General features: G+C 37.8%; 1 protein-coding gene across 2 annotated transcripts; it reads left to right on the forward strand.

The window, feature by feature from the left end:
* The first annotated feature begins 1,222 nt into the window (after window positions 1-1,222).
* Window positions 1,223-18,528, forward strand: LOC137267985 (ran guanine nucleotide release factor-like). 2 transcript variants are annotated; one of them, XM_067802446.1, is made up of 7 exons: window positions 1,224-1,576; window positions 1,857-1,901; window positions 8,796-8,893; window positions 9,342-9,455; window positions 13,269-13,373; window positions 15,017-15,169; window positions 16,715-18,528. In XM_067802446.1, exons 3-7 carry the CDS (start codon window positions 8,811-8,813, stop codon window positions 16,827-16,829), a joined length of 570 nt encoding a protein of 189 aa, XP_067658547.1. In that variant the 5' UTR covers window positions 1,224-1,576; window positions 1,857-1,901; window positions 8,796-8,810; the 3' UTR covers window positions 16,830-18,528. The 2 variants fall into 2 exon arrangements, with proteins under 2 accessions (XP_067658548.1, XP_067658547.1); XM_067802447.1 differs by lacking the exon at window positions 1,857-1,901 and having other exon boundaries at window positions 1,223-1,576.
* Window positions 18,529-19,754: the final 1,226 nt, after the last annotated feature.

The raw sequence follows: 19,754 nt of genomic DNA on the forward strand, positions 1-19,754 counted from the left end.
TTCTAATCAGGATGGTGTCTGCTTTTCATGCGTACCAGAACCATCTGCATATCGTAGTAGGTAGCTGTAATAGTGTCTGCTGACGCCTGAATGCAGTAAACCGGCTATACCTAACACAGGAATAGTCCTGCTTCCATAAATTTGGGACCTGTGAAAATCAGGGATAGAAGTGGTGTTCTGCAACCCATGCTATCCGTATCAGTCTGCAGTCGGGATCTAGTGGTCGGGGTCACTGATCGCAGTAACGCGTCGCAAAAAAACCCTGCATCGTATTTCAATAACAAATGCCTACATATAACATTCTTTGTAATTGTGAACTTAACTCTTTCAGAAGCATTCTGGGGCACCTTTGCATGTCTGTTTAGAGCAACTGACCTGAGTACACTGTGTAAAGCCCATTCTGGTGTCCCCCGCATGTCGTGATATTGCTGGGATATATTGCTAATATCGCTGTAAAACCCAACTCACTCACTCACTATTTGGTACAAATTTAGGCTTTACACTACGCCCACGCCCACGCCCAAGCTGTGTAGATAAATGCATGCACATGCCGCTGAACACTGGATTGGCTATTCCAGACTCGGTTATTTACAAAATGTCGCAATATAATATATTGCTGGAATTGTCCTGAGTGTTGTTTTAAACAACCTCAAAACCAAAACAAACACACGTGGTTTAACGCCAAAAACATCAAAGCCTGAATCTCTTTGGGATCCACACTTATCAAAAACATGATTACGGAAACAAACTGGACTGATGTCTTGGTCGGCGTTTGAAACCGAATTGCCAATCCAAAGACCTAAAATGAATCTATTTCGAGTCGGTCTTCAGCTGACAACGTTTTGCTGATCTTAAGAGGCGAATACGGTGGCCGATCGGTCATCCTCCCTGCATGGTTAGGTTGATGCATGTCGTGATCCTACGTATCCAAATGTCGTGATCGTACGTATCCAAATGTTGTCATCGTACGTATCCAAATGTCATGGTCGTACGTATCCAAATCGTATCCCAATTTTGTTAATCATTGGGGTGGCTGATTGTCTGACCTATACTTGATTACTGTCAACAGCAGTCATGCATCTGGAATATTGCTGGTTGCAGAATGAAACAAGAAACAAATAAACCCTCGAACTCAGAGACTCTCTCGACGTAAACTGACCAGTAATTGTGGAAAGTTTACGTGCGCTTCGAAAACTTGTGCCACAGCTTGGTTGTAAACCGGAAGTGTTCCAAAACGTTGAGGAGAGAAAAGTCATCAGTCTGTGACTCGTTTGGATAGAATCGGACTAAACATACAAATCTGAATTGCCGCTTGTATGTCTGGTCATATCTCACTGAAGTCATAGCTACAGTATCATTTGCAACTGGTGGTTTCACAAACACGATACGTGATCACAATCTCACGACAGTGTGAGTGAATATTGTCACTGCGTGGAGCTGTCAAAACGTGAACATGGCGGCGCCCATTTTGATTTCACAACACGTGATGTCATGGTCCTTTCTGGATGAAACCAGATAATTCTACCTAGAACAAGAATACTGTTCACAACTTAGACTTAGCCATCGGTACTGAAAGGTATTGTCACAACTTAAATGTGCTTCTTTTTTCAGTTTTATTCATTGTTAACGCAAATGTGTGAATCACTATGGTCGACCATGTTCCACTGATGTGGTCATGATAAATTGGAACATTTATGTTAAACAATTATCGTCAAACTTTATGGATGAATCCTTTTATTTCGTGAATGCGACGTCAGCAGTTATCCATAACCCTTCTCCTTACTGTACATCGCAACTAAACTGCTATCAATTTTTTAATGACTATTGTCATGTTTGTTCATATTTCACCTTGTCAGGTTTGAAAGAAATTCGTGCACAGTATTCACTACAGTTTTGCACAGGTAAGATGCTGTCATGGAAAGAGCTCTGCCCGTACCCCCCTCTTTTTACATTGAATATTTCCACCTTACACTGTGTAATATTGCAACACTGAAATAAGTTCCTTGATTGTTTTTTATACCTGTTCTATAACTTCTAATTTATTGAATGTATATTTAAGATGAAGTATGCATGGCAGTTTGTAATTTTGGCTTTTGACTGGGGTGGGGGGTACGGGCGCTGTCATTTATTCATGTTAGTTGCATTTCATCACATTCTAGTCTCACCCAGTGTGGCGTGTGCTCTCCCTGTATGGAAGTACTATGCTGTTGAGCGCTTCCATATGTCTCTGTTTTTGTTTATATAGCCAGGAAGCATGGAAAGCGTTCTTCCCATACTGACCATCCCCATCAAAAACCAAAATTACAAACTGACATGCATACCTCACTCTAAATATACATTCAGTAAACTTATTTTGCTGTTGGAATATTATACGGGGGAAGAGGCAAATTTAATATGTAAAACTAAAAGGAGTGGGGTACAGGTCAGGTGGAGCTCTTTCCTCATACCCAATCAGAAACGGGTATTTTGCTTAGAGAATGTCCTTATTAGACAAAACTCGGTAAGAGTTCCGCCCTTATGCACCCCCCACCCCTATCAAAACCCCAAATTACAAACTGACATTCATACCTCACCCTAAATATACATTAGATAAATGAGAACAGGTATAAAAAACAACCAGTGGACTTATTTCAGTGTTGGAGTATTACACCTTGGACGGACTGCCCCTGGAGCAGATTTACTATGTAAAAAGAAGGGGGTATGGGCAGAACTCTTTCCCACAACTGTTCCCAAAGTACAGAAATAGCTTAAATTTTTAAATCTTATTCTGCCATTTTACTTATATGCATCTATTCTCACTTCACATCATTTGGCCAATACAACATAGGCTTGAAAGAAAAAGTACAATTACCTGATCGACCCATGAATTTCCCTATCTTTTTGAAGTAGTTGCATGAATACTATAAGCTTTTAGATACCATTGTCACTGACGGACTTGGTTATTCTGGTAGAGAAAGTCACTCCTTGTATTACAAACCAATAAGAGTGATTTGAAACTATTATCTTAAGTTGAACAAAATTCTGAGTTTTAAATCATAAATGTTCAGATGGTCACATAAAGTTAAGAGGATTTGCAAGCTAATCTGCACTTACAGTTCATTTTCACTGCAACAGAATTAGTTGAGAATGTCCTGACATAGGAGGCCAAGTGTTTTACCCGTTATTCAGAAGATGTTGGTGGTAGTTTAGAATGTCCTCAATGGAGGCCAAATGTTATCAGAACGGTTAGTCAGAGGGTATCAGTGGGAGATTAGAATGTCCTTGATGGAGGCCAAGTGTTATCATACCAGTTAGTCAGAAGATGTCAATGGTAGTTTACAATGTCCTCAATGGAGGCCAAATGTTATCATAACGGTTAGTCAGAGGGTATCAGTGGGAGATTAGAATGTCCTTGCTGGAGGCCAAGTGTTATCATATCGGTTAGTCAGAGGGTATCAGTGGTAGTTTAGAATGCCCTTGCTGGAGGCCAAGTGTTATCATACCGGTTAGTCAGAAGATGTCTGTGGTAGTTTAGGATGTCCTCAATCATGTCAATGGAGGCCAAGTGTTCTCATACAGGTTATTCAGAAGATGTCTGTGGTAGTTCAGAATGTCATTAATGGAGGCCAAGTGTTATCGTACCGGTTAATCAGAAGATGTCAATGGTAGTTTACAATGTCCTCAATGGAGGCCAATTGTTATCATATCGGTTAGTCAGAGGGTATCAGTGGTAGTTTAGAATGTCCTTGCTGGAGGCCAAGTGTTATCATACCGGTTAGTCAGAAGATGTCAATGGTAGTTTAGGATGTCCTCAATCATGTCAATGGAGGCCAAGTGTTCTCATACTGGTTTTTCAGAAGATGTCTGTGGTAGTTTAGAATGTCATTAATGGAGGCCAAGTGTTATCATACCGGTTAATCAGAAGATTGCAATGGTAGTTTAGAATGTCATTTATGGAGGCCAAGTGTTATCATACCGGTTATTCAGAAGATTGCAATGGTAGTTTAGAATGTCATTAATGGAGGTCAAGTGTTATCGTACCGGTTAATCAGAAGATTGCAATGGTAGTTTAGAATGTCATTTATGGAGGCCAAGTGTTATCATACCGGTTATTCAGAAGATGTCGATGGTAGTTTAGAATGTCATTAATGGAGGCCAAGTGTTATCATACTGATTAATCAGAAGATGTCGATGGTAGTTTAGAATGTCCTCAATGGAGGCCAAGTGTTATGACACTGGTTAGTCAGAAGGTATCAGTGGGAGATTAGAATGTCCTTGCTGGAGTCCAAGTGTTATCATACCGGTTAGTCAGAAGATGTCAGTGGTAGTTTACAATGTCCTCAATAGAGGCCAAGTTTTATCCTACAAGTTATTCAGCAGATATCAGTTGTAGTTGATACCCGTGAAGGTCAGAGGTAGAACAGGCCTTCAGCAACCCATGTTTGCCATAAAAGCAGAGGTGACTAACGGGAAGGGGTGGTCATTCTGACTGACTTGGTTGACACATGTCATTGGTTCCCAAGTAAGCAGATTGATACTCATGCTGTTGATCACTGGATTATCTGGTTCAGACTCGGTTATTTACAGACTGCTGCCATATAGCTGGAATATTGCTGAGTGTGGTGTAAAACTCAACTCACTCAGTGGTACTTGAAGAAGCCCTTACAGACACATACGAAATGTGCAGAAGGTAGATATAGATATATTAATAGGTAGAGAAATGTTCACTGTAGATATAATTTTCTCCTTGAATTAGAAAGCCTGGCTTTAGGTAAGGTCTCTGTCAGTTGATCCTTGCTTTCTTCACATAAATGCCTGATTTCTTTCCTTTGTCTCCAGATATTTAGAGATTCTGTCATTTCTTTCTGTAAGGTAGCCCATCTCATGTCAGGAATAGTTGTGTAACTTTAATCCCAATAAAATGGGTTGAGGAATTTATTTTGTGATAAAGTGCGAAAATTGTTCCAAACCCTCACAAAATATAATTTTGCTCACAATATTGACTTACCTTTTGAATGTCAGTGTATTCTAGAGCACCTGTCTCATCTGGTGGATGGTTAAACTGATTACCTACCGGATTTATTGAATAGGATTTACTGCATATGTGGTGGCCACTGGCTGTGTGCATATACTGTGGAGAATTGACCTTACATAGTATAAAAGTCAGCTGTTCAAAGCCATATATGACTCAGACGCACAACGAACATGGCATATACTGATGTGTTTAAGAGGTGCAGAGCACATAATGCATTACATCAAAGGTACCACAATTTTACAATTTTAAATAAGTGAATGATAAAAAAAGTAAATGGAGAAAAAAACAAAGGAAAGGAAAAAAAAAAGAAAGAGTGGACAATAAAAAATAGCCTAAGTAATTAACATAATTAACCAATAAATAGATATCCTTCATTCACACTTTCATACCCAAGCATACATGCCTAGAAGTGAATATGTCATGAAGTTTGTTTCATTAACTAGATGTTCATACATTGCCCATTTCCTTTCAAAGTAATTAAACAGTGCTTTATTCCAGTATCTTTATGTATCAAATATTGGTATCTCAGTTCCTTCTTAAAGTGACAAAGTGGGTGATATTTTCTTCAACTTACATTTATGTACATAATATTTAGCAAGTAGCAGAATTAGATCAAGAGTATAATTTGTTCAAAAGGTTGAAGGATTAAATCGCCCTGAAGGTACGTAATGCTAATAACACTGGTGTGAGCAGTTTTGCTCTATTCACCGAGATATTTTTTGCCAAAAATGTTTGCTTTTTCGACACTCCCCTAAAAATATGAAACATAGATTCAGGTTTGGCACTACAAAATGTGCAAAGATAATTCTCAGCCATATCCATCTTAATCAGGTATGTATGGACTGGAAAGAGTCTGTGAAGCAGCCTGATTTGCATCCATCTTAATTTGGATCTTGAGTGGTTTTAAAGGGTTTTATGAAGATATTATTTCAATTAATATTTATCAAGGTTTCATCTTCTCATCTTTCAATAATCCTCAATTTTTGTTCACTTTCTGTGATTTTGAAATAATAGTTCTTTGATCCATTTTTACATGAGATCATTTATACTTATGTTTGTAAAGTTATCTTGTATCACATTTGAGCTGTTTTCTTAAGTGGCCTTACTGATTCCGTGCAACTGAAGACAATTTATCCTGTAAAATTTATGTCAAAATTGTTCAGATGTTATAAAGTTCCAGTCATTCAATAAGCAAAAAATATTAACACTATTGTGTTGATAAAACTTTTTGAGCTTTTACTGTAAAACGATTTGCTGTCTATAATTATGTTTCTGTTGTAGAATAAGGGTTCCCCTAGGAACTTGTCATAGGTATTTGGTAACTTGGTTTATCTATAAAAATATATTTGGCAAATGGCTTTAGAGTATCTTTCCCAAACTCATTTTGCATAGATTTTGAAAACATAAGTGATATTCACTACCAAATAATGAGAGTTTCAAATACTGTAAACAGGAAATATTCTGCGTCCGTTTATATTTTGTGAATTTTTCGTTTCTCTTCCCCACAAAAATTCTCTGCGTAGTAATATTACGTGACGTAAATTTACTTCAACAAATATTTAGACATATCTTCAATATTTATCAATACACACCACAAAACAAATATTTCTCATGACATATATACTTTATTCATTAAATACACGGACAACTTCTATACACAATAATAACAAATTGGATGCAGCACTCCCAGACAGTTTAATCAGTGTCACATAACAAATACTTTAATTTTGACAAATAACCTTACTGGTGGATTATCGCATTGAGAAGACCGGAGGCCCTCCAGCCACGAATGATTGATTCTTTGTTTTTCTTCACACTGTCCAAGCTGGACAGCATCCACCTGGCATGGAGAGGTTTCAATGTGCTAATGCGTAGATCAACACGTTGATCAACACGTCTTTTAGATTCTTGGCAACACAATCAGCATACCAGTCTGTGAACTGTGTTTTCACAGCTGACTTAAACTGTTAGTCTTATGGTGGGGTGGGGTGGGCTTCGTTTCCGGAGCAGAACTCAAAAAACGTTCAATATTTTTCTGTAGAACTTGGTAGATATATCAATCAGAAGCTGAAGTGGTGCCTTTTGCTATGTACAGGTTTTTGTGATTTATCATTTTCTCGGTTTCCATGGAAACGTTTTGGACATAGTCTCAAAATGGAGGAATGGGCTTTGTTTCTGGAGCAGAACTCAAAACCCATTCAATATGTTTCTGCAAAACTTGGTAGATATATCAGTTAGAACCTATAGTGGTGCCATTTGGTATTTGCAGGTTTTTGTGATTTATTATTTTTTTGGTTTCCATGGAAATGTTTCAGAAAGTCTCAAAAGTGAGAGGCGTGTTTCGTTTCCAGAGCAGAACTCCAAAACCGTTCAATATTTTTCTGGTAGATATATCAGTCAAAAGCTGAAGTGGTGCCTTTTGCTATGTACAGGTTTTTTTGATTTATCATTTTTTTGGTTTCAATGGAAATGTTTCAGACATAGTCTCAAAATGGAGGGATGGGCTTCGTTTCCGGAGCAGAACTCAAAACCCATTCAATATCTTTCTGCAAAACTTGGTAGATATATCAATCTGAACCTATTGCTATGTACAGGATCTTGTGATATATTATTTTCTTGGTTCCATGGAAACAATTTGAACCTAGTCTGAAAGTGAGAGGTGTGTTTCATTTCCAGAGCAGAACTCAAAAACTGTTAGTAAAACTTTCTAGATATGTGTGGCGGACCCCAATGTGGTACGTTTTGATTTTTAAAGGTTTTTGTGATGTATTATTTTCTTGGTTTCCATGGAAACGTTTCGGACTTAGTCACAAAATGGAGGGGTGGGCCTCGTTCCCAGAGCACAACTCGAAAACCATTTCATATCTTTCAACAGATCTTGGCAGATATATGAGACAGATCTTGAAATTGTGACTTTGCTGGTGACAGATATATGGCATTTATAATTCCCATGAATTCCATGGAAAAAATTCAAACTTAGTCTAAAAAAACAATGAGTAACTCTCAGATTATTTGTCCTTTCAAACATGTGGGGGCCGGGGGGATATGTCATCTTCTGATGACTCTTGTTCCACTATACTAGCCGAATATTTTGTTGATGATTTAAAGAAACATGAAGATAAACATAAAGATGTGCCGCTTTGGGGTTACACAAGTGTATGAATTTTATTTTTTGTGGTTTCCTTGACAAGTTAGACTTTGCCTGAAATTGGTGCTTATGCACTTTTGACCATTTCTTCACAAAACTTGGCTTGTAGAAAGGATAGGTGGTGTAGATTTGCCTTTTGGTGGGCTCAGATATCTGAATAAATATTGTTTGCATTTCAATGGCAACAATTTCGACCTTGACTGAATTTGGTGGTGGAAGAACTTTCAAACTTTACAATACTCTCCTTCCACTCTTCTATATGTACACCAAAACATAGACTTACTGTGATAATCTTACTTAGTAGACATATTCGTGAAGAATATTTTGTGTTGTGGGGGATATTGATGACTTTACCTTCTTGTCTAAATTATTCCTATTTTATGGTGCACATTTTGTGTCTGTACACCCTTATCTGGAGCCCTTCTAATATGTCACTAGTTGTAGTAATGAAATTTTATGTAAGTTATTGGAGGGATTTGTAGGTTAGGAAACCAGCAAAACTAAATTGTTAGTAAATTGAACAGCGTAAAGGAAATGCCTGAGAGGGTGTTTTGTTTGCCATTTGATCCCAGATGTATAATGGATTTAGAAATCCCCAAATACAAAGTCAGTGTGATATTTTCCATTTTTTAGTAGGACAAAGTGATCATGGACACCACTATGTCAGATGTTCGAGAGCTGTTTGGAGGATGTCTGTCAGCTGTCTTGCCGCCTGGTGTCAAAGATGTTAGGTAACATGAATTATTAGTATACGATGTATACATGTGACTGACGTACACCAGGTATTTGTTGCAATGCCAGGGCATTGCCAAGTGGCTATGGTGCTCACTTGTCATGTCAAAAATCCAAGTTTGATTCCCCAAAAAGGTACATTGTGTGAAACCCATATCTGGTGTAACCTTCGATTATATTGCTGGAATATTGCTAAAAACTGCATAAAACCATATTCACTCAGTTATATGTACATTTTTATTTTCAAATTCACATTCGCTGTGGTGCTCAACATACTGATTAAAAACACAGTATTGTTGGATAATTCAGTTTAAAGCCTTTTAGAAAAGATCCTGATATTTTAGTGTCCAACAAATGACATTGTGTTGTTGAAGCTTCACTCTTATATCTTAACATTAAGATTAGTTTGAGTACGCAAGTTAAGCAGTCTGTTATTGAACATTTTAGTGAACTGCGAGAGATTCCGGACAACCAAGAGGTGTTTGTCCACCCTGTGACTGATCAGAGCCTCATCATCGAGATCTTGGAGTATGTGGAGGAACCGGATGAACAAGCAATCAGGTTAGATGGAATGACTTGGTAGTCTCGCTCTGTCATTGCAGACAATGATTCCATATAATGTTTGCGGGATAAAACCTTACTGTCGGATGATGGGCTATAGGTACCCTCTTCACAGATACCTAGTTGCATCCTGTACGGGTTGTGACACAATGTAAATACAAACACCAGGCCCTGAGGTTATCAAAGTTGTGCCCAACTCAATTTCATGCTCAAATTCGTGCTCATGCACTTCGGTGTTCCTCTCTGCACTCTTCCCTTGTAACTAATATTGAACTGTGTTTATATTTTCATGTTTGTTAAACAACATTTTTTTATTATGATCAGTATTGAGAATTTCATGTTTAAAATTATATTAGTTTTCGAGTTATTCTGATTCAGTGGTCCACTTTTGAGCCAAATGAATCAGTTAATTTCATGAAAAGGCCTAATGTCTGCAAAAAACGTGATAATAGGCATTAATGGTATTCTACTTCATATATTTTTGTACTACATATATGATAAGCATAATGCGCATCTTTTCCATACTTTGCACAATTAGTAGCAAGCTGAAAATTATTACAAAGGAGTGTATTGATGTATTGCTTATTGATGTACACTGACATTCCTTTAAAATATTTTAGTCGAAGATCATGATATTTTGTGAAAGTGTAAAAAGTGAAATTCATCTTCAATATTAATTAACATCATTACATAATGTACAAAGTCTATCAGTATTTCAAAATAAAGGAAGTGCACCTATTCTTAGCAAAGTAATTCTAAGTCTTGCTTCTTTTATATTTGATGACAGTTAGATATGGTTAAATCCCGAAATCTGTTTAACAGATGAATAGACATCTAAAGATGATAATTTATGTAAATCTTCAAAAATTGATTGTTGATGACAATCATTTAATGTAAGATTAAATTGCGCCTGCCATGCATAACCAGATCCATAATTGAACACAGCATTGCTTAGGTTACCTTTCATTAGGTAAATTCAAATGTTTCAACCAGTATCTTATATTACTTCAATAAAAAGTCAACATAAACATAATTTCTCCCTTATTTTGCTAAAGCAGCAACATTTGCACTCTTATCTAAAATATCTAAAACATCTAAAATATATTTACAAAATCTTACATGAAATTAGTCAATGACATCCCATTTATCGACACTCCATATTTCAGAAGCATCTAAAATAAGAGGATTACTGCTAGACACATATTAGATGATCCTGCGCACTAAACGCATTTGTGACAAGAGAGGCAATACAACGAATTGGGCGAGTACACTTGGCTGTTACAAGTAGCTTGTCGATTATGCACGTGCAGTACATGCTAACCGTGACATGAAATCAACACAGCTACTGATTAACACTTGTCTCAATACTGTTAAACAGATTTCAGTTGTAGTAAAAAATGTCCAAGTTAGGAAAACATGGGCAAATAGTTCATTCTCAGGCAAGGGAGATAGCATACAATGTTATCATGTATATGGACAAAAATTGTGCAACCAAAGCAGATTCTCTTTTACAAAGTAGCCTTGCCACTGGACTCTCAACGGCAACTTTAAAGCGCATTAAGGCAGAAGGTGGTAGGAGTGCGAGTGGACCTACATTTATCAGTCCCACCAAGTTGCGCAAACCCAAAACTTGCAGTTACAAACTTGATGATTTCGACCGGTGTGCAGTCTGTCAATTTGTACAAAGTTTATATGGCGTGAAAAAACAACTACCCACTCTTGATACGATGTATGATATGGCAAAGTGCCAGTTGAACTACAAGGGTTCTAAGGAAAGTTTTCGAAAAAATCTCAAAGACATGGGGTTTAGGTGGCGAAAAACGCAGTCAAACCGTAAACTGTTAATGGAACGTAAAGACATTGTTTCCAAGCGTTTGCAATACTTACGTGCAATAAAGAAATACAGAGAAGAAAATCAAACACTCATCTTTATCGATGAAACATGGTTGCATGTACACCACATTGTCCAAAAGTGTTGGCAACTGAAGGGTGAAGTCGTAATAAATGGGGTTCAACCTCCGTCTGGCACCAGACCTCGGCTTATTGTGGTTCATGCAGGGGGTGAAAATGGTTTTGTTCCTAATGCTTTACTTGTTTTTGAACTCAAACTCAAATCAGCAGACTATTATGACAAGATGAACTTTGATAATTTTTCCAAATGGCTCCAGGAAAGTTGATCCCAAACCTTCCACTGCACTCTGTCATCGTTATGGATAATGCACCATATCATAGCTAGCAAGTGGACAAATGTCCGCCAACCGCCAACAGAAAAGATGACATAAAAGCGTGGCTACAAAGGCACAATATCTCATTTGATGAGAAAATGCTTAAAGACGAACTCTTGTTTCTTGCAAAATCCAACAAATCGGGCCCTGTCTACAGAGTAGACACAATGTTGAAGCAACATGGTCATGATGAACTACGCATCCCTCCATACCACGCAGAACTAAACCCGACTGAGTTTATTTGGGCAAATGTGAAAAATTAATCGCTTCACAAAACTTGCAGTTCACAAAAAGTTCCTTAAGAGTTGCCATAAATGAAAGGATGTCTGCAATCGGTGCAAAAGAATGGTCGGAATGTTGTAAACGTGTTAAAACAATCGAAGATGGTTACTGGCAGCGCGAAATCGCAGTAGAAAGGGAAATTGACAGACTAGTGATTGACTTAAGACTGATTCAGAGAGTGATAATTAAAGCATAAATCAGTAAGTCCACCTAATTTTCCAGCATTGTTGTGTCTTGTATAATAATTGACACATACTATATCAGGTTTTTACTGTTCCCATACATTGTCATAAAAAAAGAGTAATCTTTGGTGAGTTGTCTGTATTTTATATTTTTTTAGTCACTGATAAATCTACTGAGTCTGGTACTGAGGAATCCCCAAACCGACAAATTTGTGTACAAAGGTATTTCTCACTGACTTATCAATGTCAAAAGGTATTTTCTGTTTTCTGTACACAATTTTGGTGACCATCATAAAAATGTGACAGAAATTTGGAAATATTGTTTGAATACTAACCATTTCTCGGAACCGGTTATATAAATTTCCAAGACATGTATTCCCGGTCGATCACCAGCGGAATTATGGAAGAAAATCAGAGAAATAGGAACAAAATTATGGGATAAAAATATTTCCCCCTTGCTACTCTGATTTAGCCACCACCATTCAGTAACAGATAACTTTAAACATATTAAAAAGTTAAATGAAACACAATTAACTATATGTAGCTATTATCTATTTAATATTTAGCAGACGAAAAGTCAACTTTACCCATTAAAACAACACCGCATATTCCTTCGAATGATAAGACTGCAATTTCAGGCATAAGATACTGATATTCCACGCTAACCGTTAGTTAAGGTGAAGACAAATAGATGATTGGGGCATTGACAAGCATTTTAAGATATTCAACAGTGTTGTTAAAAAAAACCCCAGGAAAATGTCATTTGCTTTGTGAAATGGATCGGTGGTCCTAAACATATTTGCTCAGTATATTGTGTTGATTCAATTCGTTGGGAGTGTGCTATAACAATTCATGCGTGAAACGCACGGGGAAAATGAACTTCTCGATATTTATCAGACAACCTGTCTCCCTCTTGTTTCAAGTGGATCATTCTGTGGGGCGTTCCCAAGTATGCAAATTGGGGTCATTTGTCAGGTCGTGGATCATCTTATATGTGTTTACCAGTATTTGGAACGTCAATTATTTTAAATAAATAAATGATACTTGAGCCATGTGGCTTCCAGTACGTTCCATACATATTTTCTTTGTATTACAAGAGTAATGTATTTGTTTTTGTGTTTCAGAACCCATTTCGATGATGTTGCAGACAGCAATGGAGCAGCCAGCAACGAGGACAACACACTGCAGCACACAGAGCAGGTTGACAAGTCAAAGACCAGAATGTCAGAGTGAGTTCTGTCTTCACGTTTAAACAGAAACATGAAAAATGATAAAAACACGTAAAAAGTCGTCTGCATGCTTGTTTTGTACGCATGGATTGTGATTACTAAATTTCAAAAGGTACCTTAAAACAACAACAACATATAAAAGAAGCAATACATTATTAAATGATTCGCGGTTATAATGAAAAGTTTGCCTGCAAAAGATTTGGACTACTCATTTGCTATTTTATTTCTGCAGGCACTCAAACAAAACCTACCGCGAAGTTGTTTGGTCATAGGCACACATGCAAAAACAAATACAAAACTTGAACTCACAAGGACCAAAACTTCTCTGTGATGAAGGAAATGTTGCTTGCATTATGATGACGTGGCTTGCTCATCATTCCTTGGTGTCTAAAGAAAGACATCTGGAATAATAGAACTATACATTTAACAGCTCTCTGTTATGTTGTGTGGGCTGTGGAGCGGCTGAGTGTTTAAAGTGTTTGTTCATCATCCCAATGGGAACAATGTGTGAAGCCCATTTCTGTTGTACCCCACTATGATGTTGCTGAAGGCAGCGTAAAACTCAACTCATTGGTGGGTCAGTTGGGTAGCCTAGTGGGTAAAGTGTTCACTCGTCATGCCAAAAATCAGTGTTCGAATCCCCACGTGGGTACAACGTGAAGCACTTTTTCTGGTGTGCCCTGCTGTGATATTGCTGGAATATTGCTAAAAGCAGCATAAAACTAAACTGACTCAACTCAGTTGCTTATGTTGTGAGATTTTAATAACAGCCCAACTGTATCTTAACATATTTGTTATCGTTGATCAGACATTCTGTAATATTTTGCTGATTTAAGTACAAAGCTTCAGTAATATGATGTAATGTTGTTTTCCTGCATACAGTGCGAAGTAAAGGCACTGTAGTCACACACAAGAGTTGATGACAGCCAGCTTTAAGTAAAATCTGCATCATTTCTGATAGTTAAAAATCACATCCCATTGAGTTGCCAGAACAGGACCACATTTTCACCATATTTGGAGTCTGGCTTCCAGACCAACTGTGCAGTGCATTAACTTAACAAGATTCATGACAGTATTGTGTCTCAGAGTACCTTTCCAGTCTGTGAAGGTCCAGGGTGAAATAGGCCTTCAGCAAACCATGCTTGCCATAAAAGACGACCAACAGGATTGGGGTGGTCAAGTTTGGTTGACATGTCATCAGTTCCTAGTTGTGCAGGTCGATGCTCATGCTGTTGATCACTGGATTGTCTCGTCCAGATTTGACGACTGTCGCCATATAGCTGGAATATTGCTGAGTGCAATGTGAAAGAAATGGCCATTTGTTCTTCAGTTTCGAGGTCAATATTTCGAGTTTTTGAGTATCTTATTATATTGAAAAGAAGTGACTTTTGTGTTTAAATCTTTACACACAATACAACCTTTTAATCATGAAAGAATAACATATTACATTGTTTGATCTATTAGGCACAAGATCATAACAGGTTTGGGTATTGAGACTGGCACCCAGGTCTTATTACCCACCTGTCCCTGCTCTCCGGGTTAATTGTCCTGGCCTTGGTTGAAAATGTGCTACATTTCCAGTACATTCATGGATATCCCAAAGTATGTTTGAGCATAACAGCTACATCAGGTCTAATTCACAGATGTGACAAGATCTACTACATCCTGGGCCAACAGAGAGTGTCAAAGTTCAAAGAGTCTTCTAAGAATCTAATTAATGTGCACATGGGCTTGTTCCGCCTGCCTAAGTACACCACAGACATCCTTGTGACCTTCAACGATCCCGTCAGCATTGAGTAAGTTATTCTGTACAAGTTAAATTCCTGCTGAACTGCATGATTCTCTGTGGACCTGTGCATGTAATCAGTGATGGAAATGAAAAATTATCAATGCATCGATGGTATGTGTGACTATTAATTGTCTATTACTAAACTTTCATTGATAAATGCACAGTGTCTTGTATTATTGTTTTTGGGTGATGGCATGCTTGTCGTAAGTGGCGACTAACAGGATCGGGTGGTTAGGCTCGCTGACTTGGTTGACTCGTGATCAGTTCCCAACTCGATTGCTTATAGACCACCGCCATATAGCTGGAATATTGTTGAGAGCGGCGTAATACTAAACTCACTCATTTTCTGTTCAGATATCAGATGGAGTCACGATGCCCTGTGCTGCATAGACTATCAGTTACACTGTTCCTCTTGCGCTATTGCAGCTGAACGTGTTGAGTGAGTCTTAAGGGGAAATATTTTGGAAAAGTGCAAAATGTCTTCACTTTCTTGACAGACTAAACTAACTCTCACTTTTAGGGTGATTGGGGGCAGGTGAGGGTGCAGACTTGCAGCTCCATCGAGTTACTTGTTAAGCTTGACCTGTTCAGGTGAATACCAATGCATAGCGCGACCCTGTCACACTTGATCTATTATTGTGAAGCAGTGCCCCTTTGTCAGATGATTGTCAACATGTTTGACATCTCAGTGGCGAGAAATCGTCAATTATCCCGTTGAGCACTGGATGGCCACAATGTCTGCTGTATATTTACAGCATTGAGTAAATTGTTCTGTACAGGTTGAATAAGTAGATGGAGCCAGTGTTTGCTGCAGGTGTTCATAACACATGGATGGCAACATTCACTGGATCTGAGTTTATGTAGGGAAGTGATTATCCTGGGTATTGGATGGTCACAATGTCTAGTGTATATTTGTATGTGGTGATACACATGAATGAATAATGTCATACCACTGTTGGAATTAAGTTGTTTTTTTTCGGTTTGTCACATTTATCTCTACAGTTTTTTTAGTTAATATGCTTAACTACAGTTCTAGCTGTAGGGAGGTGAAAAAAAGGACATTACTCAGATGAGTGCAGTGTGCATTGTTTCAAAGTCAAACGTGACTTATTTGGAACAGACCTTGGCTTTATGCAAAATAGTGTGTGATGATATTTTATTACAAGGACAATGTTTAAATGTTTACAAAGGACAGTTATTATAGTCAATAACTGATGTAAAGAGTGATAACGTAAAGATGTGCGGGCTTTGGGTTCTCACTGTTTTCTACCTGTTTCATTCCTGTTTCATTCTCAAAACAGCATGCATGAATTATTCATGAAATAATTTACAAAACTGCATATAATGAAATCGTCTGAGCACCAAACATGTAGCATTGACAGAGATGTAAAGGAAACATTTACATTTTAAAAGGACACATTCTCCCAGCCGCACACACATAACCTTCAACAAGTAACGTTCATGAAACCTAAAAACAGCATCCACAAGATGTTGACAAAGCTGCTTCAGCATGCATGCCCCAACTCGAGTAACCGATATTTTTCTCTCACAGCCCAGACAGCAGTAGTCACGCAGCAGTTCCAGTTTCGGCCAACAGATGGATGGAAGAAGAGTTCCAGAGTCTAGTGAAGTCACTCAGCATTGACGACCCATCCATCTTCACATGAGTGCAGCAACTCAACAAATCCAGTGTCCAGTCTCTGCTGGACCTCTGGTGTAGCGCCTCTGGTCATGATGCAAAGTTTGGAAATAATGCTATCCAGAACTCCTTGGAGAGGGCCTTGTGACATTGGGAAGGATGGTCACATCCTTTAAGACGTCGTGTGCGATTCCCTGCTTTAAATTTGGAATGCCTTGAAACGAAACTGAGGTTGTAAAATTTCATTTGGATTAGAAATATTCCATGTAATACTGATGGTGTTTAAACACCAGGTTATATTTGTTCAGTTTCAATATTTGTCTGAAATACCCTGTCTGTTCTCAGCAGCAGTAACAATATTTGTCAGCATTCGGTAGGTTTATTGAGTTACTTTCCTACTCAATCAGTTGTCTGCTTTGAAATGCTCTGATTGGAGAAATTCTAAAAATTGTTATTTCAGGGAAGATGTGAAGTGATTTGTAACACATAAATCCACACTGAGGACGTCTTTATCGCCAAACTTATTCTTCAGAAAAAGAATTGTGTGAAACATGTTCAGGAAATAAGTTTCCAAACTTTGTTGACTTTACACATGCCACAGGGGTCATTTTTTATAACTATCATATATTTTACACAATGAACTTTCAACCAAATTAGACATTGAACAAGAAAATTTCTTTAAGAAACATTGTGTTAAAGATAAAAAATGACCTTTTCATAATATTCTGTAAGTGCTTATGTTGAAGGCAACTTCTTGATGGTGGGGTTGCCTAGTGGTAAAAGCGTTCACTTGTCTCGCCAATGTTAGGAATCAAGTAACGTGTGAAGCCCATGTTTGGTGTTCCCAGCCGTGATACTGCAATAATATTGCTATAAGTGGCGTAAAACCTTTTTCATTCACTCACACTTAAGGCAGAAACATGCGGAGTCTGGGTTAGAATAGGTCTTCAGCAACCCATCCTTGCCATAAGAGGTGACCAAAAGGATGGGGTGGCCAGGCTTGCTGACATGTCATCAGTTCCCAGTTGTACAGATTGATGCTCATGTTGTTGATTACTGGTCCAGACTCCAAGCTATGTTAGCTAGTGATGCATGTTTTGCATGACAAGGTGACTGTCTTATGATGAGGGTAATATAGAGGTGTATGAGCATATGGACAAGAGAGGCCTAAATTGTTCCACTCAGTTTTGAATCAAGAGCAGGAAGTGCATACAGTGATACAATTTATATTAAATGTTTCAAGTTTGCTTGCTAGCACCATAGTTGTGTTGCCGCCAAATGTAATGATTGATACCTGTCTTACTGTGAGCTTTCCTCCCACAATGTTGCGATTTAACTGAAATATTGTTAAATTCACTCGCTCATTTACATGACTTACTGAGATTTATATATTTTCAAAGTCGTTTGACCTTGGTTGTTTGATCCATACACTGATATTTGAAATTTTGTTTCTCTCAAACCAAATATGTTGCGACATGATTTCCAACAAAGGTTATGGATTCCTGGTAGGATAAACGGGTCTTTGTAATAATATTTTTGCTACTGAAAGATGTACAAAACTGTCGGGCTAACTTGGACAATATGTCTTTGTTGTGTTGTTGTTATGGTAGCTATTTAGGAAAGAACTCCACCATTATGCACGAACCTATGGCATTAGTTTTGTGAATGTTCATTGTATCATTTTTTGGCAAGATACTATTCTACTTCATAAATGTTATAATACGTGCCTTGTGGGTGTTTCATGTTATTTCAAGATTCTTCTGAATCTATTGGCGTTGTGCCTCAGAGATGTCTTTGACAGGCTGTCTTGAAAGTACTGATTCATGTGACTGACAGTGCAGCATAAGTAATATATTAGACTATTTTTCATTACACTGCTTAAGACCAAGTCTAACAAACCTAAGTGAAAGGATGCATCGGCTTATCTTTTGAATTGACACAGCAAAAATAACAAGATTTCCAGAAACCTACATGAAACTGGGTAATGTCAGGATCTTGTAGGTTTCCACTGAAGGAAACTGAATGGTTGTTTCCTTTCGCTGAAACTAACAGCGACTGAAAACTGTCAGAAACAAAGAAGGTTAGTTTCCAGAAATGGAAACTGACAGTAAATATCCCATTTCATAAAGCAGCTAGTTTGATGGTTTGTATTGTGAGAACTTCATCCTAGAAAAATAAATTCAACACCATATGCATATATCCAGAAACCTACATTAACTGCCTAGGTATTTTATGTGTTTGTTTGTGATTGCAGTGTTTCTGTACACATAAAATAACTTTATAATTTCCTGCAAATAATTCTAACTGAAAGAATATGAAGCTAGAGATTCATTACATTTTGTTTGGCAAACTGAAATTTGGAAGAGATTTTAAAAGAGCTGTTTGCACAGTTTATAGTGTGCAACGACCACAAAAAACGTGGGTGTTTGTGTGAACCATATGTTGTGGATATTTTTCACAGATGGATGTTTGATCAAAGTCTCACCACACCTGTTACAATGGCTTATCCATAGAATATCAATATATGATACACTTAGCTGATGAAGGACGGCTATACCACTCAGCAGCTGGCAAAAGAAAGAAAAAAACCTGTTCCATGTCACGTGACTTAGAAACACACCTGATAAGTATTTATATAGTGTCCACAATTCTTTGAAAAAGAAAGGCAACGAGGAAGGTCGTTGTGCTTAAAAGACAGATAGTGGGGGTATTCAGTATGCGTTGTCAACTCTACAAATATAAACCGCACCTTTTGACATGATGAAAGAAGGGATAAAAGAAACTACTTAGTTAAGAAAATACATATGAGAGGAGTTGATAGTTCCTACTGCTGCACCTCCATGCATAACATCAAATACATCGGACCCTAATCTGAATATTTAGTGCAGACATGAGAAAAGCAAAATTGGAATCTTTGTTGAGTAATCTGTGTGGTGTGATAATAATACCGGTA

Source organism: Haliotis asinina, chromosome 16 (genome assembly GCF_037392515.1).
Source record: "Haliotis asinina isolate JCU_RB_2024 chromosome 16, JCU_Hal_asi_v2, whole genome shotgun sequence".
Lineage (NCBI taxonomy): Eukaryota > Metazoa > Mollusca > Gastropoda > Lepetellida > Haliotidae > Haliotis > Haliotis asinina.

Excerpts from the sequence above, each read along its gene's own strand:
- LOC137267985 (XM_067802447.1), top strand. The coding sequence starts at position 8,811 with ATGGACACCACTATGTCAGATGTTCGAGAGCTGTTTGGAGGATGTCTG. Across the intron at positions 8,894-9,341 it reads CCTGGTGTCAAAGATGTTAG|TGAACTGCGAGAGATTCCGG; the intron begins GTAACATGAATT and ends TGAACATTTTAG. Across the intron at positions 13,374-15,016 it reads TCAAAGACCAGAATGTCAGA|ATGTGACAAGATCTACTACA; the intron begins GTGAGTTCTGTC and ends TCTAATTCACAG.